Source organism: Hibiscus syriacus, unplaced genomic scaffold, assembly GCF_006381635.1.
Source record: "Hibiscus syriacus cultivar Baekdansim isolate YM2019G1 unplaced genomic scaffold, ASM638163v2 tig00112264_pilon, whole genome shotgun sequence".
Classification (NCBI taxonomy): domain Eukaryota; kingdom Viridiplantae; phylum Streptophyta; class Magnoliopsida; order Malvales; family Malvaceae; genus Hibiscus; species Hibiscus syriacus.
The window spans coordinates 357,115-378,409 of NW_024063290.1; the positions used below are offsets into that span (position 1 = coordinate 357,115).

Here is a 21,295-nt window from a genome sequence, read left to right on the forward strand (position 1 = left end):
GCCCAGAGGAGTCTTGAATGTTGTTCTATATACTCATAGTGACTCATCTAAATTTGGTGACCAATTCTTCCGCCTTGGATTCACCACTTTCTCTAAGATATGCTTAATCTTGTGGTTGGATATTTCAACTTGGTCATTCGTCTGTGGATGGTATGTCGTGATGATCTTGTGATGAACTTCATATCTTCTCAATGTCTTAGCAATAACTTATTATCAAATTGGGTTCCTTCAACGCTAATGATGTCTTGAGGTACTCCAAACCGAGTGAAGATGTGTTTATGCAAAAACTTAAGTACGGTTTTGGAATTGTTCTTTGATGTCGCAATTACCTCCACCCACTTGGATACAGAATCCACGACCAACAAAATGTACAAATTACCAAAAGAATATGGGAATGGTCCCATGAAATCAATGCCCCAAACGTCAAATGCCTTACAGTGGCATTTCATGTCGCCTGGATATGTTCGCAGTGCATTAGCATCGATCTCAGGACTTGTAAAATGCCTGAGCATCTTTGAACAGAGTTGGCCAATAAAATCTTGACTGCAGAACCTTGGCAGTGGTCCTTGCTCCTCCAAGATGGCCTCCACTTTGGGTCGTATAACAATGCTATAAAATGTCTTGTTGTTTCTCTTCAGGTACACATCGTCTAATGAGCTAATTAACACAATGTTTGAATAAATATGGCTCATCCCAAAATTAGAACCTTGCATCATGCTTAAATTTTTTCTTGCCCTGACTATTCAAATCAAAAGGCAATATACTTCTAACAAGAAAATTAACAAGGTCAGCGTAGCACAAACTACTGTGGCTTATAAAATTTTCTCATCAGGGAATTCCTCTTGAATATCTAAAGTGTCATGGCATTCAGACTTGTTCTCTAGCCTAGATAAATGATCATCAACTTGGTTCTCAGTTCCTTTTCTATCTAAAACCTCTAACTCAAATTTTGTAAAAGTAAAATCCACCTAATTAGTCTTGGCATCCTTTTTGTTCACTAAGTATTTTATAGTTGAATGATCAGTGTGAACAATAACTTTAGTGCCTATTAGGTATGGTTTAAGTTTGTCAAATGAAAAAACTATGGCAAGTAATTATTTCTCAGTGGTTGTGTAATTCATTTGTGATTTATTAAGGTATGACTAGCATAGTATATGACATGAAAAAATTTACCTTGTTGTTACCCCAAAACAGCTCCTATGGCATAATCCTAGGCATAATTCATTGTACACAAAGGGTTGGTTGTGTTGAAGTAATGTGCAAAAGGGCTTAGAGATTTTAGAGAAGTTCTTGATAAATCTTCTATAAAAGCTAGCGTGTCCAAGAAAACTCATTATGCCCTTGACATAGGTAGGCGGTTGTAATTTTTCAATAACTTCAATTTTTTCTTTATCCACCTCAATGCCCTTGTGAGATATCTTATGCCCTAAAATAATGCCTTCAGTTCCATGAAGTGATATTTCTCCCAGTTTAAAACTAGACCAGCCCCTCACATCTCTTGAGAACTTTTACCTAATTGCCAAGGCATCGCTTGAAGTCGTCCCCAGAAACAAGAATCATCTATGAATATCTAAAGGAATTCCTCAACCATATCAGAAATGATGGTTTGCATGCAACGCTAAAAAGTTGGTGGGGTATTACAGAGTCCAAAAGGCATCCTCCTAAAGGAAAAATTGCCATAGGGACAAGTGAATGTAGTTTTCTCCTTGTCCTCAGCTACGATGGCAATTTGATTGTACCTAGAATATCCATCTAAGAAATAGTTGAATGCTTCTCCTACCAATTGATCCAATATTTAATCAATGAATGGCAGTGGAAAATGGTAGTGGAAAATGGTCATTCTTTGTAACTTTGTTGAACTTACAATAATCCATACATATCCTCTATCCAGTGATAGTGTGCATGGACAATAGTTCATTATCGTCATTAGTAATTACGGTCGTGCCACCTTTTTTGGCACACATTGGACATCACTTACCCATGAGCTATTAGATATAGGGTAAATCACTCCAGTATCAAGCCATTTAAGTATCTCTTTCATCACCACTTTCTTTATAACGGGGTTAAGTCTTCATTGTGGTTCTATCGAGTTGCCATGGCATTCTTCTAGCAGGGTCTTGTGCATGCAAATCGTAGGACTAATCCCCTTTAAATCAGCCATAGTCCAACCAAACGCTTTTTTATGTTGCAACAAAATACTTAACAAACTTTTCTCCTAGTTATTGGTAAGGTTAGAGGAAATAATCACAGGTAAAGTATTATTACTTCCCAAATAAACATATTTAAGATGCCCTATAAAAGGTTTAAGCACTAGGGTAAGTGCATGTAATAACGATGGCTTAGGAGGAATAAATTCATCAAAATCCAGGGGTTCAAAGTTCATACCTAGTCTAGCTAGTAGTACGCTAGATTGTTCCACCCCAGCTGGTAATTTTTTGTGGTCTTCTAAGCATTTCATCATCAATCAAACAATCCTTATCCGCTAGCTGAATGAAAGTGTTCTGGTAAAGTTATTTGGTTTCTTCTTCAATCAATGAATTCATTTAAAAAAAAGCCTTGGCATTCTTAAGGGTCACAGCATACTTGAGAGTACGAAAAACATTGACAGTCGTCCATTGGTGGCACTCTCATGGTAAGTTCACATTTTTCGCAATAAATCATAATACGACATGTGGCTAGGAAAGGCATGCCCAAGATGATGGGCGCCTTGGCATCAACTTCACAGTCAATGATAAGCAAATCAACTGGAAACACAAATTTATCCATCTTCACTGTGACATCCTCGACTCTCCCTTAAGGTCTAACATGGGATATATAAAATCACAGAGGTGGGTCTCACATATCTTTTGCCAAGCTTCAAAAATATATATTTCGGCATTAAGTTCACACTTGAACTAAGATCACATAGTGCCTTTCCAACGAAATTAGCTCCAATAGAATAGGGAATAATGAAGTTATTAGGATCATTTTGGTTTGGTGGCAATTTACTCAAGAAGGAACATTATTCTTTTATCGTGGCAAATGTTTCATACTTCTCAATTTTCCTTTTCTTGGTAAAAATTTCCTTAAGAAATTTGGCATAAGTGGCATTTGTTTAATAGCTTCCAAGAAAGGTACATTAATGTGGAGCTGATCAAAATGTCCACGAACTTTTTGATTTGAACTTCATCATTGTGATTCTTCAGTCTTTGCGGGAAGGGGGTGGGGTATAACTTCCTTAACTGCGGGAGTCACAATTGCTTTTAGCTTGGCAATAGAATTTAGTGCTTCGGCAGGATCACTAGTATAACCTTCCTCCTTATCCTTCTCAGTAATGATATCATGTGTAAGTTAGATTCAACTTGTTCAACAATGGGGATAGGATCATCATATTGTGTTCCCCCAACTTTGATTTGCTATTAATCTTCAGTCCGCTCCTAAGAGTTAATATTTGCATTGCTCTTTTCCAAAAGATTTAGTGACTTCAATGTCACTTGGAAATCGTCCTTGATGACACTCTTGCAATGCCACAGTAATCTGACCAACTTAACCTTCCAAAGCTCTCAAAGATGAGTTATGGCTTTGAAGTAAGGCGCCTTGACTATGAAGCAAAGTTCCTTTATTTTTTAATTGAAGTATAATGGTCTTCCAGAATTGTCTTCATAGTGTATATGAAATCTTGGATCGTAGCTTCCAAAGAACTAATGCTTGCTAAAGATGAGGCTCCTTTGTTAGCATTTTTCCACGGCGTAGTATTTTTGTAGCCTTGAGATTCAGTGTAATTCAGCTGACGAGTAGGTTGAGTAGCATTATGGGTTCTTTCATTACCGCATGATAATTTAGGGTGTTGACACCATCCTTCATTATAAGTGTTAGAATAGGGATTGTTATTATTTCATCGATTAAAATTACCTAGAAAGTTGATGGACTCATGATTGGTTGAGAATTTTCTCTCGTGATGATAGCCTTGGCATAACAGACATGCCAAGCTAGTTGCTTTCACTTCTTTTACCTCGATGGAGCGTTGTAAATTTTTTAGCATATTAGTGATAGCTGAGAGTTGAGTGGACACCGAGTCCTTGGTATCTAACTCGAATGCCCCAGGTGCCTTTCCAAGCCTTGAGAAAGGGAATTGATAGTCATTGTTGGCAATTCTAACCAAAATAGGAAACGCCTCAGTGCGTGGTTTATCAAGCAATGTCCCATTTGTTGAGGCATCAAGCATCATCGTCGTGGGTACATTAACTCCATTATAAAACATAACTACTTGAGTCCAATCTTGAAAAAAATGATTAGAACACTTTCAAAGAAAACTCTTGTAACGATCCCAACATTCATATATAGATTCATCATCGCCCTGGCGAAAAGTTGCTTTGTCATTCCTTAGCCGAGTGCTCATGTTCGATGGGTTATAGCGCAATAGGAAATTTTTGTAAAGATCAGCCCATGATTCCATCGAAACATATGGAACATCGCTCAACCAAGCCCTTGCTCAATCATATAAAGAGTATGTAAATAAATTTAATTTCAGCACATCCCTATGCACTCCTTGTTGGTGGAAAGAATCACAAACCTCCAAAAGGTTACAAATATGTTGCCTGGAATCTTCAGTTGGCATGCCCCCAAACTGCCCTATGGAATTCAACATTTTAAACATGACTGGATTGATTCAAAATGGGTTGCTTGAATTTCGGGTACCATAATTCCAGGATTTAAATCATCTAGTATAGGATTCAAATGATCATGAATAGCACGAGGCCTATTAGTAGGTCCAACATTTTTGAATACCTCGACATTCTTATTTCAGTCATCTTGACCAATGCCCTGGTTCTTAATTTGATACATATTTTTTTAGCACGTTTCCTTTACCAAAAAAGTCTCTCAATCTCAGTCTCAGTTGGTTCCAATGGCTCATTAGAATGTCTTCTAGGAATACACCAAATAAGCCTAAAAAAATAAAGTAAAATATGAATTAAACCGTACAAAAGTAAAGAAGAAAAAATAAAATGCTATGGCAAAACTAATTAACTTCACATTGTCAATCCCCGGCAACGACCCAAAACTAGTTTTGTGTTGTGAGTATTATAAATTTATACGCAAATGATGTGCAAGTATACACAATCGAAAAAGTAATATAATGATGAGTGAGTATCGTCTCCATAGGGATTATAGAAATTTATGACTTTAACCAAAGCAAAGAACTACTTTATCTAAGTATAGTTAGTGTGATGATATGTACCAATGAAAAATGTCAAGGCAATACGTATTGGTGGGGATTGAATGATAGTGTGATGTGGTAGCAAATGGAGATGTAGTGGAAAAATAAAGTGTGTGTAGTGAAATCAAATGAAAATGTAAAGGCAAAACAAAAAGGTAAATATTGGATTTGAATAGAATGGCTTGATAAACCTCGTACAACAAGCTACTATGGGACTTAATGATATGAGTCACTTGGGAAACTTAAGTCTAACTTCTCAGGATGATCTCACTTCTATGTTTTACTTGCCCGACAAAGTTTACTAAAGGTGCCCTATGTTATCTCTATTCAAGGGACTCGACGGGTTAAGAATGTCTTGGGAATACCTCTTGGCGTTAGAAGGTGCAGGGATCCTATCAGTCTAGCAGAATATGTCATGTCAATACCATTCAGTATTTGCATTAACATCTACCCTCTCGAACGAGCACTACTTCTTTTAGTCGATTGAAATTCTAGCCTTGTGTTTAAATTTGGATTAGGCTTAGTTAGTATCTAAAACCCATTGCTTATGTTGATCCTCCTTAGTTTCTCTCGAACACTAAAGATGGGCTACTTAGTTTCTCTCGAACACTAAGTATTTTGCTAAGGAATGACTACTCTCATAGCTCTACAACCTTAAGACATTAAGCACCATAAACAAAAAATAAAATCATAGAAAAGAACAATCATCCATTAAAGAAAGAACTTAAGCATCCATCGTGAACTCCTACCAAATAAAGCTAGTTCATAGTGGGGTTCGAATAATCCATGAAATAAATCATAAAATCCATTCGTTCCTTGTAACCCAAATCAAATGAGAATAACATCAAAGGGGAAGGAGGAAAAAAACCTTCGACATGAACTGTCGGATCTCTCCTCGGCCACCACGAACCGCCTTAGCTCGCTAGCTCTTCTCAGACGCCTAGCACGCCACTCTTTAGAGCTCGTTAATGCATGAACACTACTAAAAATGGAGTGAAGAGAACGGTGGAGAAGATGAAAAAGATGAAGATTTTTCTGCTAGAGTGGCCCCATTTCTATTTCTTGCGAGGCTTCCGTTAATCATAAAAATATCTAAGGGTATTCTTAGGATTTTGCACTCAAAATACCCATCATCCCCCATATTCATTCCTTGGGTGTGAAGCTTATGTCTACAGGTGGTAGTGGTCACCATCAGGCGGTTACAAGCAGTGGACATGTACGGTGACAGATGTCCTCTAGTGAAAATATCTTTTTGTCCTTTTTTGCGCCAGAAATGCCAAGGCATTTTAATCTGCTTCAGCAATATGTGATGTCACGACATTCTTTCCCAACTCGCCCTTTTTGCTTGTTATTTCCTACACATCACTAAAAACCACACCTTCATCGTCATACAACACTTTAACAAAATAAAATAATACAATTACCACAAATAAAACTATATGCAGTTACATGCATCTAAAATGACCTAAATGAACCCTTACACAAACAATAATTTAAGTGAAAATACCTTAAAAGTAGCCTTTTTTATGGAGTTATCACCAGGCGAAGATAAGTTTCTTTTTCCACTTACATTTTTGAATGGCTCAATGCTAACCTCTCATAATACAGGATGGGGCCACGTGGATTATGACTGGAGGCACATCTTTGGCATATTGATTTGGAGACTTTGGAAGCAAAGGAATAACTGTCTTCCAGGGACAAATCTGGTTTACCCAAGAAATGTTGAAGTCAGCTTGGACGTGGCCAAAGCTATAAAGCTGGAGAACACTAGTGGCAATCGGGATCTAAGTCCGCGGAAACAGAAGCAACTCCCAAACTGTGATGGATCGATTCATCAACCTTCCATGGAAGCAACCAGTGAGGGGGTCATTCGTGATAATGCTGGCCGGTCGGTCGTGGGATATCATCGATATATAGGTTTATGCCCCATATATCAAGCCGAGCTGTGGGCGGTCTTAGACGGTCCAAATGTCGCTTGGGATCTTGGCCACCGCAACATCATCTTGGAGATGGATAATAACGTGGCAGTTCGACAGATTAATTCCTCTAAACGGTGCCATGGGAATGCCCTTATCAGACGTATCCGAGCACTCCTCGATAAACGTTGGAGTGTGCAAACAATGTACATTCAACGAGAAGCTAACTCCGTAGCTGATACCCTTGCTCGAAGTGGAAGAATGGACTCACTTGATCTGCTCTATATGTATATTACTCTGAGGGAGATCCAACCTCTGCTCCAAGTTTATAATGCTAGTTTAGCTTATGCGTTAACCCACTGATCACTTGGAGGCTTTTCTTGCAACCAAAAAAAAACGTCCTCTGGTCACAAGTTTGATCATATTATAATGACACTATTTAATTGATCTTATAATTGAGAAATTAAAACATTAGCTTTTGACTTAGAATTTAAATTCAAGCCCTTTAAAAAAAAAACCTTCAAACACTTGGCCACTACACCCATTTATGCCATTCATTGGTGTTCAAATAGATTTAAGAAAAAAGGTTGAGTTAGAGTTAAAATGCTTAAACACTATTCAATTATGAAAAGAAAAAACTGGTAAATGTAAGCGTAGACCACATAATATATATTTATATTTTATATTCATTTAGAAAAAGATTAACATAGCAAATGTAAAAGTGGTACAGGTATTTGTCTTTTCAAGCGAAAGTTGAGTCTAAGATCTGCCATATATCCTAGGACGGAACTATGTGACGTTGAGGCCTGAATAAAGTTGCCCTGAAATTCAATGCCGCACACCTTGATATATTAACTAATTAAATATCATTTATACATATATTAACTAATTAAATATCATTTATACATATATTAACTAATTAAATATCATTTATACATATATTATCTAATTAAATATCATTTATACATATATTTTTAATCAATTTACTATCTATATTAATTAAATATTTGACACTTGAAATTGTCGTTTTTACGGTTGTGATACATGCTTTTTTGACCAATTTGATCCATATAATCAGGGCCGGCCCAGAGCCAGGGTCGGGGGTGTCCTCCGGCCCACAAAATAAATTTTTTTAGTGTATTCTTTTTATATTTTTGATAATAAATTAAAAATTGTAAAACAAAATAGGGTAATATATGCATTTAGTACATAAAATATAAGTTTTGATCCGTTTTAGCATCTAATGTTTTTTATTTTTTCATAATCATATCTAACGTTTAGTTTACATTTCATTTTAGTATCACGTCGTTAAAAACTTAACACCTTTAGTATCTAACTATCAGTTTTAATTTGTTTTAGTACCTAAATTTTCAACAACAAAAATTAAACTTAACGTTAAATTTTAAATGTGTACTAAAATGAAATAAAAAAACTGAAGTTTTTAACTGTAGATACTAAAATGAAACAAAAACTAAATTTTATGTATTATTTTGAAAAAAATGAAAGTTTAGGTACTAAACAACAATTTACTCAATAAAATAATAGGTCCCATGAATTTATTAAGGTGCCAATTATTTTTATTGATTTTTATATTAACGATAATAAATTGTTCTTCCATAAAATTCTAATTCAATATTTCTTTCTCAAAATAAAAAAAATCAATTGAACTCTTTAATTTTGGTCTTTCCAAATTCCCACTATCAATTCACCAAATCTCTTTCCCGATTTTTCATATCAATGAAAAAACTTATTAACTTTATTAACATTATTTTTTTTCAAAACTTAATGAGAGGAAAAAATTTAAGTATAATTAGCATGCTTCTTTTCTCTTTCATGTTCATGATTCATCTGAAAATTATTATTCTCATTTTTTAATTTATCATATTTCTCTCACACGTAAAGTCACTATTGTTTATTATCAATGATGGTGTTTGAATCATATTGAAGTTTGTTCTTAAAATTCTAGGTATATAACGTTTTCAAATTCTTTCTTTTAATTTTATATATTTTCAAATTTTCGATAAGATTGTTCTTTCATTTTCAAATGATATGATATGTATTGAGAAAAATATATTGAAAAACATTGATGTTGATATTATCATCAATGGTTTTGCATAAAAATGATCGAATGTTATATTGTTTTATAAGTATTTGTATTCTTATTTTTGACATCTTTTATACTGTAATGAATTTTTAATGTTTTTTTAATTTAATAAAAAATATATTAAATTTTTATATTACATATTTCTTAAATTTTTTGATATTAGGGACCATTTTTTTATTTTCACCTCAAGCCTTAAAATAATGAGGACCGACCTGCTTATAATTATAAAATATTATACATTTAGTACTTGAATTTATTAAACCAGTATCAAATGTTTGAAAGCATAAGTGGATTCCATATTGTAATTTGTTATAATTTAAATTTTATATATTTATTACTTTTAAGTTATTTAATATTAATCATTTTATGTGATTTTAGATAATTTAATTAAAAGTTTATTATTTTTATTTAATTTATTTAATACGAACCATTTTGTGTGATGTTTGATAAATATTAGTATTAATTATGTAATGTTTAACAAATGTAAGTACCGATCTTATTCAAAGAAAAACGCATGTACCACTTTTTATAATAATGAAAAATTCTAATACCAAATTGCTTAAAAAACACAAATACCACAATTAAAATTGACAAATTTAATTATCAAATCCGTTAACTCTAAAAAAATATTCACCACTCACTAAAAAATAAGTGGTTCTCCTTCCTTTTCTTTTACTTTGATATCTAATAATAATATAAATCCTTATTATATAAAGAAGAAATACATTTGGGTGCTCGCCTCATTACAATTCCTTGTATCGAACCATATCAAGACCCTTTAGATTTTTCTTGTATTTGTCAAATGAGTGATGTCCCCTCTTCTTCAATAATACGATCAAGGATGGATTGATGTATTAAGAGACTATCGAACTTTTTATGTATTTTATGTATTTTTTTATTGATACATGAATTTTATAATTTATGAAATTTTATAATTTTACATTCTTACATTTTTAATATAACTTTTTAATTTGATAAAATATTACCTCTATTTTTTAATATAAAATAAAATTTATTATGTATAATGTCAATAAACAATAATTTTATTATTCTAACTTATTGTAATTACGAAATTATTGAAATTTATGTGGATAAAAAAATGTCCGACTCGTCATTTTTGTAATAAATAATTGAAGTGACAAAATGCGTGATAGTAGAATAGTTTTCATTGGCTTCCACTGCTTATGCCCACGAGGGAGAGATTCCCTTGGTTTCTCTATATTTGTTATATGGACCCAATGAAACTTTCTGTACCTTCAACAGGAAATGGAAAAAGAAAATAACACTAAGAAAATGAAAACAATTATGATGGGATTTGACGATATTTTTGGATACTGCACTCATTTATTTGACTAAGGTTATAGGTACACTCATAGTTCAAATTAAAAAAAAAATCATATTTTATGCTTTTTAATGATAAATGTGAATCCCTATGAAATTATATTAATGCTATTTGTTAAATTTAATATAATTATAAATTTAATAGTTATTCAATAATTATAAAATGGTAATTAACTTTAATCGATTAATTAATATATATGAATTTATTATTCATTTAAAATAAAAAATAAAAATATATAGGTTTGTATTTGATGTACTGACTATGTATAATGAATAACATCGACATACAATGCTGGAACGGGGTAACAAGAAGAGGCTTGTAAAGCTGTGGGGTACTTTCGAAGTTTATGGCGAAAACATGGACCACCAAGTTGACTGCGAGAAATTAACTATTTTGGTGTCAACTAAGCAGAGGATGAAGATAAGCGAAGTGGTGGAAGTACAGATAGGGAACTCTGTTGTCGAAGTAGGGGTTGTTGAACTTGGGTTTTCAGATAATTCGATTGACCAAAGCAATGTGAGAAGCTGGAAGGAAAGCAAGTCAGCTAGGGAGTTGCTGGAAATCTCTTCAGAGGAGGATCAATTGACTTCTCCGGTGGAAAGAGAAGGGAGTTGTGGATGGTGTTTCAATAGTTTGATCTCCTGTTTTAACTTGTTTGTTGCAATCTGATATGTTCGTATATATCTTTTATTTAAATTTTTAGGTGAAATTTTAACATTTTTCTTATATGATCATTGTATAATCTCAGACGACTAGTTTCTTGTGTCAATGATTATAGGAATATGTTCTAATTATGTGTTTAGTTTACATTTATATAAATCTTTATTATAATTTTGATTATTTTCTTAATAAAACTAGCTACTTTTATTTGCATAAGAAATTCAATATAAGATCTATAAGAATAAAATTTATATAAGGACTTGGTTAAATGAAGGGTTGATAGTTTTAAGAACTTTTATATATATATATATATAGGATTCACTTGTATTATGTAAAGTTAAGTGGATTTAGGGTTTTGAGATTTAGGATTTGGGTAAAGATATTATTTTTCTGTGAGTTGAAAAATATAATTTTGTTTTATAAATTTTAGTTAAATCTAAGCCCTTTATTTATTTAAATCTAATGGTTATAAATAGTAAATTAAACTTATTAGTTTTATATAGTGTAAATGGATCTTATCCCTATGTGTGTGTGTGTTAAAATCCACTTACACTATGTAAAACTCTTTAGTTTCACTCATTTATTGGACCATTGGATTGAGGGAAACCAAAGATTGATATTACATCTTTATTTGTTTTTCATTGAATATTTTTTCATTTTCTACCGTTAATCTCAACCTTTAATTTCTCTAATCCAATGGTCTTAAAAAGGTGCAAAACTAAAAGAGTTTTACACCTCATTTTCTACTGTTAATCTCAAACTTAATTTCTTTCATCTAATGGTCTTAAAAATGTGTAAAACTAAAAGCATTTTACACAATGTAATTGGATCCTACCCCTATATATATATATATATGAGATAATATTCACTTACAGTAAAACAATATCTTTTTTACCCCAATCCCAAAATCAAAAACCCTAAAACTCTTACTTAAATTCTAAACCTTAAACCCTAAATAATAAACCATGCAAAGAAAAATATTATTTTACTATGAGTTAAAGAAATATTTATTCATGAGTTATGAATTTTAATTAAACTTAAGTCATTTATTTATTTCAATCTAATTGTTATAAATTGATGTAAAACTTAGTAGTTTTACTTAGTGTATCATATATATATATAATTATAATTATAATTATAATTAAAAAAATTAACAAATAAAACAAAACTTTTTAGAATCTTGAAGATGAAACCTTTGAGACTTTATAAAAAAATTATTTAATTAGTAGCATTTTAATAATTATCAATATAAGAACGAGTAAATTATACTTACGGTCACTTAATTGGGTTTGTTAATAACTAAGTTATTTTTTCTTTTAAAAGTTACAAACATGTCACTCAATTTCATTGACGGATCTATAGTTTGTTTAGGGTAGCACATCGTAACTTAATTATAGGTTTGATGAAAAATAAGTCATTTTTAAAAACAAACTACAAACGTGCCACTCAATTCCACCATCAGATTTATGATTTGTTGAACATCTGTCTCTGCATATGTGGTGTTTGAAATCAAAATTTTAAAAAATAATAATAACAAATATCTTAATTATTGAGATTGCTTGATTCGTTTTTCTAATATAGCTTTTAAATGTTGAACTTAAAGTAGAAGTGGATTATATATGTACAGTTTATGCAATATCTGAATTTGAATAGAAAAATCTACTTTAATATGTAAACTTGTTGATTATGTATCTTAAATTTAAATATTATTTTAATATATAGAAGTTATTTTTTTTATCTTGAATAGCGGATAACTGGTATTTCAATACGAATTAATTATCTTTAAAAGTAAAAAAAATTCAGATAATGAATATTAATATATTAAAATATATTTACTTAGAATTTAAATTAGAAAAAAATAAATTACCTAAATATGAACATAATTAAATAAGATATCCATAAATATCAAAATACAAATTAAATTATATTTTAATTTTTTTTATTTTATATTTAAATCTTTACTTTTAAAAAAATTTAACAATTTAATTTCTACCAAAATGTAGACTTAGATTTTGTACAAATCTGCATTATGTATTACCATTTGGATATTTAGAAGAAAAGGTCCGCCGTCAGCAGGCAGGGTGTGACAAACCATGGTATTATAGGTTATTAGCATTAGGGGTGTACAAAAGAACTGATACGATTCGTTGATCCAGTGATCTGATTCAAAATTTTAGATATTTCATTTATTTTTTAATTTTTGAATAATTCGGATCTGATATTTGAAATTTTTTTCAGATAATCGGATCGGATAAAATCCACTTTTGAATTATCCGAAAATCTAAAGAAACAAATTGGCCCTTTAAATTTTAGATACATTTAGCCTAATAAATTAGTATCCCACTAACCCATTAAAGCTCTAACTCAATAAAAATTAGAGTATTTAATTATTTATTGTGTGTAGTAATTATATATATATACATATAGTAGAAGTATTGATTATATAACATTAAATCACAAAATTTAAAATTTTAAAATTAATGTTTTGTCAAATTAAATTTTATATTCGGATTTGGATATCTGATCCGAAAAAATCGGGTATCCAATTATCGGATTGAATACAAATTACTATTTTAAATATCTGAAATTTTTGGATCGGATTGGATCCGATATCGGTTTTACACAATCCTAATTAGCATCCATTACCTATACAGCAAGGAAGTGAAAAAGAAAACCTATCTTTTAGAAAAAGCAAACAATAAAATGAAAAATTGTGGTTCCAAACAATGGTAACGACTAGACAGCAACCTGGACCAATGGGAACCCGACAGCACATTAGTCTAAAACCACTCTGGTTTTTTCTCTCCACTTACCCTAAAACCACTACTTTTGTTCCATTTCAAATTACATATATGTTTTTTTTCTTTCCACACACTCTCTGCAAACACTTCATATTTAGCAAAATCACAAGAAGCTGAAACCTAAAAAGGGTTCCCCCAACTTATTAGGTATAGTATTTTTTACAATTACTTGGATCTGTTTCCTTTTAGTGTGTTAAGGATCTGGGTTTTGCTTGTTTTGGTGTTCAGATATTCGAAAAATGGGGAGAGGTAGGGTTCATTTAAAAAGGATAGAAAACAAGATCAACAGACAAGTTACTTTCTCCAAAAGGAGAGCTGGTTTGTTGAAGAAAGCTCATGAGATCTCTGTTTTCTGTGATGCTGAAGTTGCTTTGATTGTCTTCTCTCTCAAAGGCAAACTTTTTGAGTACTCCACTGATTCCTGGTAAAAAAAACTAAGCCGTTTCTGGGGTTTTCTTTTAAACTCACTTTCATGCAAGGTTAACAGTTTAACTAAAAGAAGATACATCTCCTCAAAACGTAACAAAGAAATTCGAACATCAGCGGGGGATCATGAAAGTAGCAAAAGAAAGGAAATTTCGGGATGAGCTTTGTCAAATCTGGCTAATTAAACAAGTTATTGACCAAACGGAGAACAATTAATTTTTTCCTTTTTTGAATTTTTTTTGTTTTCATGTCCAATGGCCTAACTTTCTTAATCAGGAGAAAACACACACAAAAGAATTACATGAACTAAATTGATAATACTTGAAACCCTATTTTCCTTTGCCTTTATGTTTTGCTGGTACATTACTATACATTTTCTGCTCAGCAGCTCATCAAACCCTAAACCCTTTATGGTTTTTTCACGAACTCCCAGATCTAAACAGAAAACTCTAAAAGATGATTTATACATTTTTTATAGTTTGAAGGGGAAAATAGAGGGATTTACACCCAAAATATCATTTATAAATCTTGAATATTCAATTCTTTTAGCTTAGCTCTAAACTAAAATGGAATAACTCACGTATATATTAAAAAATTCCTTATTCATACCACAAATTCTATATATTTTTTAGTATACAGAAAAAATTTACACACCCTATAATCATGAACAGTAAACTCTTTTTTCTTCTGAAAATGAAAAGTAAACATTTATATATACTAAATTATGAAGTGTAGTTTTATCTAACTATTTATTAATTTATTAGTATAATTTATTTAGTAATTTTTTGTCGGTGCTTGACTTGTTAAAGATTGTTTGATTATAACATTAATTTTTACAAATACATGCAAAAGAACAAAAAGAAAAATCATATATACAGACTTTAGGATTAAGAATTTGCGTCTTCTGTATGTTTTTTAGTATGGAGAAGATACTTGAACGATACGAAAGGTATTCTTATGCTGAGAGACAGCTTGTTGCCATAGAATCTCAACCTCAGGTGTATATATATATGTATGTATGTATGTATGCATGTATAGAGAGAGAGAGAGGGAGAGAGAGAGAGAGCAAATAGCATAAAAAAGTGTTAATCATGTTCTGCAGGGTAATTGGTCTATGGAGTATAACAGACTTAAGGCCAAGGTTGAACTCTTGCAGAAAAATCATAGGTATTTAAATTTATAAATTATGTTATCTAAATTCGGAAGTGTTGAATTTAAATATGCGTTCGACATAAGTTTATTCAATTTACAATTATGTCTTCCCCCCATATATTTACAAGAATGTATCTTATATAATAAAAAAAAGACTAACCCTAGTAACGTAGGTTGAACAGATCATTTTTGGGATACTAAAAATTATGTTATTTTAACTTGAATGAGCGTGGTACATGATTATATGTTCAATAATATATTCAACATTAATCTTAATTCTTAAACATTCCAGAAACTATATGGGAGAAGATTTAGACTCACTGAGTCTCAAGGAGCTGCAGAACTTGGAACAGCAGCTTGATACTGCTATTAAACACATTCGATCTAGAAAAGTATGCTTTTTTTTTTATAAGGGTTTTTCTTATCATTCAATTGGAACTGTCTTAATGTTGTTTTAATGATGAAATAATGGATCTCTGCAGAACCAACTCATTTGCGAATCTATCTCTGAGCTTCAGAGAAAGGTAAAGCCTCTCAAAACATATGGTCTGCTTGTCAATCATTGATATATATATATATATATATAAAGTTATATACATGTATGTATAGATGTTCATGTATATTATTCATTAACTTGTGTATATATCATTACGAAAATGATTTTGTTACAGGAGAAGGCGATACAGGAGCAAAACGCCATGCTAGCAAAGCAGGTGAATTTTGTCTTCTAGGTTTCATAATATGTGTTCGAATTCGGAAAACGTAATTTTCGTAGTATATTATATGAACTTATACACAATCAGTAATTCACACGACACCGCACATCAGTGTATGAACTAGGATGTATAGTTAAGAGCTAATAAGAATAAAGAGCTTGAGTTGGTATTTGCAGATCAAGGAAAGGGAGAAGGCAGTGGCGCAGCAGTCACAGTGGGGGCAGAAAGAACATGGCCTCAACACATCATCTTTTCTGCTGCCTCAGCCGCCGCCGCCGCCGCCACCGCATCCTTGTTTGAATATCGGGTAACATTTCTTCTTGCTCTTGAATCAGATAAGGGTATGCGACTTCCATACGTTTTCATTGTAAAAAAAATGAAAAGTTGAAGTAACGTAGATTTGCATCCAACCAAAGTAGATTTGGATATAAAAAATGGTGTGATCATAACTTGTTTCTACGATTTGTGATGCAATAGCACTTACCAGGAAGAGGCAACTGAAGTGAGGAGGAATGAACTTGACCTTACCCTTGAACCTATTTACCATCTGGGATACTTTGCCGCTTGAAATTGGTACTACATATATATGTATTATATGTATGTATGAATGTGTATATGTATAAGAATGATTTGTTTTAGCATCTAATTATGAAGTTTTGGATTGTGTGAATAGGAACAGTGATGGATTTGCATTATCGTGGTAAAAGAAAGAGCTGAGCATGCTTTTATATGTATGTTCCTATTTTGACGTGTAAATGTATATATACATATATGTGTCTATGATAAATTTATAATATATATATATATATATATATATTCCATGGATCTTGAATTTCCAATCAGTAGTTATGATCAATTGTTGACTTTATTTTAGGTTAGGATTTCATATTCAGTTATGTATTAATTTGTAATGTTGTACTTCAACTAATCATATTTATAGTATTAAATATATAGTGAGTATTAAAGATGATATTACGAGTGTTGATAATCATATTGTCTCATGTTTGTATCTTAAAAACGATATTATTTGAGTAGATAATCACACACTCAAGACATGAACCTTAAAATGAACATCAAAATATTAAAAAAATGCCATCTTTCAAATTCTTTTATTTGAACATTGACTCATGACATCGAATCATTGACTCGTCCAAAAATTTTAAATAAAGAGTATATAATAAATTTAATTTTAAATTTTTTGAGCTAAATTGATACTTGAACTATAGTTTTTTTTAAAAAAGAAAAGAAAAGAAAGCCTCTTTAAAAAAAACCCCTTCGAACTCAATCGAACCAAGTCCCATTATGACTACTGAAGAAGAAAAGAGTACTCAAAATTATATTAACCACTGTTGATACACACTACAACAAAATAGGTATATAACGGCATTTTCAAAGCAAACACCACTAAATTTATACATATCGCCACTACAACAAAACAGAGTTTTAGCGGCATTTTTTAGTCCTATAGCGGCATTTTTAAGCGCCGCTAAAAGTACTTACGGCGATTGGAAAAACGCCGTAAGAAGCGCCGGTCATACCGACGCCGCTAAAGTTAGCGGCGTTTTGAGAACAAAAAACGCCGTAATAGGTCAAGATCTATTTGGAACAAACGCCGCTAAAGGTCGATATCTATAGCGGCATTTTAGGAACAAATGCCGCTAAAGGTCGATATATATAGTGGCGTTTTTGAACCAAATGCCACAAAAGATAGAGATCTATAGCGGCGTTTTCAAAACAAACGCCGCAAAATGTCAGATCTATAGCGGCATTTTTAGAACAAAATGCCGCAAAAGGTCGTTCTATAGCGGCGTTTTATATACAAATGCCACAAAAGGTCAGATCTATAGCGGCGTTTTTTGAACAAACGCCGCAAAAGGTCAGAATCTATAGCAGCGTTTTCGGAACAAACACCGCAAAAGGTCAGAGCTATAGCGGCGTTTTTTAATATATAAACGTCGCAAAAGGTCAGTTCTATAGCGGCTTTTTTAGAACAAATGCCGCCAATTATGCACTATGTTAGTGGCGTTTTCCCCTAAAATGCCGCTAATCGAAATTGCTTCTCAACATATCTTCTTCCAATTTTGTATTACCAAAATTGAAGCTGTAACAATATCCATTAACCATCTTAAATTTCATTACGATTCTAATTAAGTATAAATACATAAAAATATAAAAAAAATCAAAGTTTACAAACATCCAAGTTAAATAAATAAATCTTCGTTGGGTACTGAAACATCAAGCTAGACGTTACATAAGTTTAGACACCAAAATACTGCTTATGTAAGAGAATGTTTAGGACAGTTGATTAAAACACATAAAAAAAGTCCTACCAACACTAAGAAACACATGATATATGAATGTCCTCAAGACAAGCAACCAGAAATTTGCTACTTAAAGCCTATCCAATAATCCATCCGCAAGATCATTCCTACAAAATTCAAATCGAAGAATTAAATGGTAAACAATTAGAACAACTTCTTGTAATTTGACTAAAAAAGATTGAACAATTAGAACAACATTATTCAAATACTAAGCTAAAATGAGAAAATTCATTTAAAAATGATGAAATTCATTTAAAAATGATAAAATTCCAAACAAACTCAAACATACACCAACAACAAATGCATTTTCACTAGGAGCAAAACTTGCAGCAGCCCGCAATGCCTTTGCCTTCTGATCTACTTCCTCGTATGAACACTCTGTAAAACGAATTAAATTTTTTTTAAAAATATATACATTTTTAATCATATTAAAAACCCACATTTAAATTGTAATAAAAATTAAATCACAAATGACCCAATCTTAATCAAAAGAAAAAAATACTTATTGTAAGAGAGATAACCAGCATAACCAACAGTTCCTGTAATAGCCGCGATGAGTCTGTATTTGAGCTTTTGTTAATGCTCTAAGTAAATTCTTATTGAAAACCTCAAACAATTCTCATATTTATAGGATGATACTTCAAACCATTTCCAAAAGGCCTTTTGTTATACTTTATCGCCTGAGAAAAAATAACCATACGACATTACATATTTATTGGATTTATAATCTTTGTGACCATAAATTAGGATTATTGAATAAGGAAATAAAAAAAATTAAGAAAAATAAATATTCTAATATAAATTCATAAGAATAAAGAATCAATATTTAAATTAGTAAATTCCTAAAATCAAGTATCAAACTTCTTGCTTTGCATCTCCTTTTTATAAGTAAATGAATCCTGCATAACTGAAGCAGATGCCCCAGGATCCATACCTAGCAAAAAATGACAGCACAAAACAAGTTCTTCAGTAATGGATACTGAGTTTGCCATGTTGAAGAATTGCTCGAAGTAGCAGAATCTGTAAAGACAAATAATTACAAAGTAAACACATAAAAGATATAGATTATGGAATAGTTCTAAACGAACCAGGAGCCATCTTCTGCCTGCATCTTTTTGATAAACCCAACAACTCTACCAATACAATTTTGAATTTCTTCTGTTCTATGTTCAGGATATAATTTCCTGAATGAGGCTAGTGCCTGAATTGCTGCTGAGGTGCATTCAACATATCTATGTTTCCACTCCATAAACATCAAATCATAATGTAATCAATTATAAAAAAATGACTTATATAGAAAATGAAGTAAGCTAAGAACTTACAGGTAGTCGATAACTATGTCGCCAAAAGTTTCAGCAGGGTTGATCAACTTAAAATGGGAGAAACATGAAACAGTGCAATTATACAGGCCACATTACAAAATGCAAAAAAAAATTAACAATTATAAAGGTTAAATTGTTCTAAGAATAATTAATAATAGTAACGTAAGCGTTAAACCATAAACAAACAGTATATTGCACATATGTTAACTCCATCTTTCCTAAACAATGATTTCATCTCAAGAAGCAGAGTTTTCCTCTTCTTTCATTTCCCCTAGTTCAAATAAATTATAAGGCCATATACGTATCAAGCAGTTACATCCAACCACTGATAGGATATTCTCAGCTCATATGTAGCAAAACCACCATCAGCATTCTGCAGTGATAAAAAAATCTAATTGAATTTAAGGGAATATTTGTATAACTAGATTTTAGATATGTCCCATCAAATATTAAGTTAGTTGATCAAGGTAAATAGGTAATAATAGCAACGAATACCGACCTTCAACAATTAACTCCCTTGTTGCTTTGTTTCTAACAAGAACAATTGTTCCATCATAACCTCCTCTTTATCCTAAAACATTTTAGGTAATCTCTAACTCATCCTGCAAATGGCCTCCAATCGTATTAAAAGCAGAATAACCAAACTCTCATAGAAACAGATTAACTAATGTGAAAGAAGAAAGACCAGTGGGATTATAATCTGCAATGGATCATAATACACGACTGAAGAGAACCAACTACAGAAAAACCAGTAGGATTATAGAAACATATTCTTTCAATTCTTCATTCAGCTTCAAAACAAGAGGCGTGATATAAGTTTAGACCTGCAAATTCTGACTCGAAACCAAAAAAACTACGAAACTCAACTCGATTTGATCATAGAAATCAACAATCTAAAGCCCCTTAACTCAAATCCAAAGAAGATTTGAAACCCAGGATGAATCAAATTAAAAACCTAACTGGTAAACACATTACCCGATCTCGCGTCCTTTGTTACAATTTTCAATTAGCATATCTTTCTATTGGTCCAAATTCAGATGGTGAAAAACTCAGGCTACTTTAATTCATGATCAAATCGGCTAACCGATTCAAGCAGCATAAAATACGTCCAAAATCAAGAAATAATTAACAGATGTGAATGACTTTCTGAAAGCACTCGATGCATCGTAAGACATTATCAGTACTAAATTAAAAGCAACCCACTACAGTAAAGGAGCTAGAAATTCATTATTGAACTTAGTAGTTCCCAAAAACGAAATGGCCCCCGCTGCTAAATTCCCATTTTTATCCTACCAAAGTTAATTTATTCAACAAAAAGAAATGAAGACAGATCTGATA

General features: G+C 31.8%; 2 protein-coding genes across 2 annotated transcripts; both read left to right on the plus strand.

Moving 5' to 3' along the window:
• The first annotated feature begins 6,723 nt into the window (after positions 1–6,723).
• LOC120176976 lies at positions 6,724–7,476 on the plus strand. The gene has a single exon (XM_039183250.1). It carries the CDS (start codon positions 6,724–6,726, stop codon positions 7,474–7,476), a length of 753 nt encoding a protein of 250 aa, XP_039039181.1.
• A 6,783-nt stretch (positions 7,477–14,259) lies between these two features.
• On the plus strand, positions 14,260–16,882 carry LOC120176967 (agamous-like MADS-box protein AP1). Its single transcript, XM_039183245.1, has 8 exons — positions 14,260–14,444; positions 15,366–15,444; positions 15,549–15,613; positions 15,891–15,990; positions 16,081–16,122; positions 16,270–16,311; positions 16,491–16,621; positions 16,792–16,882. The coding sequence occupies exons 1-8, from the start codon at positions 14,260–14,262 to the stop codon at positions 16,880–16,882; spliced, it is 735 nt and encodes a 244-aa protein (XP_039039176.1).
• The last annotated feature ends 4,413 nt before the right edge of the window (positions 16,883–21,295 follow it).

What these genes read in the sequence shown, in the direction of transcription:
- LOC120176976 (XM_039183250.1), top strand. Translation starts at nt 6,724, where the DNA reads ATGGAGTTATCACCAGGCGAAGATAAGTTTCTTTTTCCACTTACATTT.
- LOC120176967 (XM_039183245.1), top strand. Translation starts at nt 14,260, where the DNA reads ATGGGGAGAGGTAGGGTTCATTTAAAAAGGATAGAAAACAAGATCAAC. An exon ending in GAGTACTCCACTGATTCCTG is followed by an intron (nt 14,445 to 15,365) that starts GTAAAAAAAACT and finishes TATGTTTTTTAG; the next exon opens with TATGGAGAAGATACTTGAAC. An exon ending in CATCCTTGTTTGAATATCGG is followed by an intron (nt 16,622 to 16,791) that starts GTAACATTTCTT and finishes GTGATGCAATAG; the next exon opens with CACTTACCAGGAAGAGGCAA.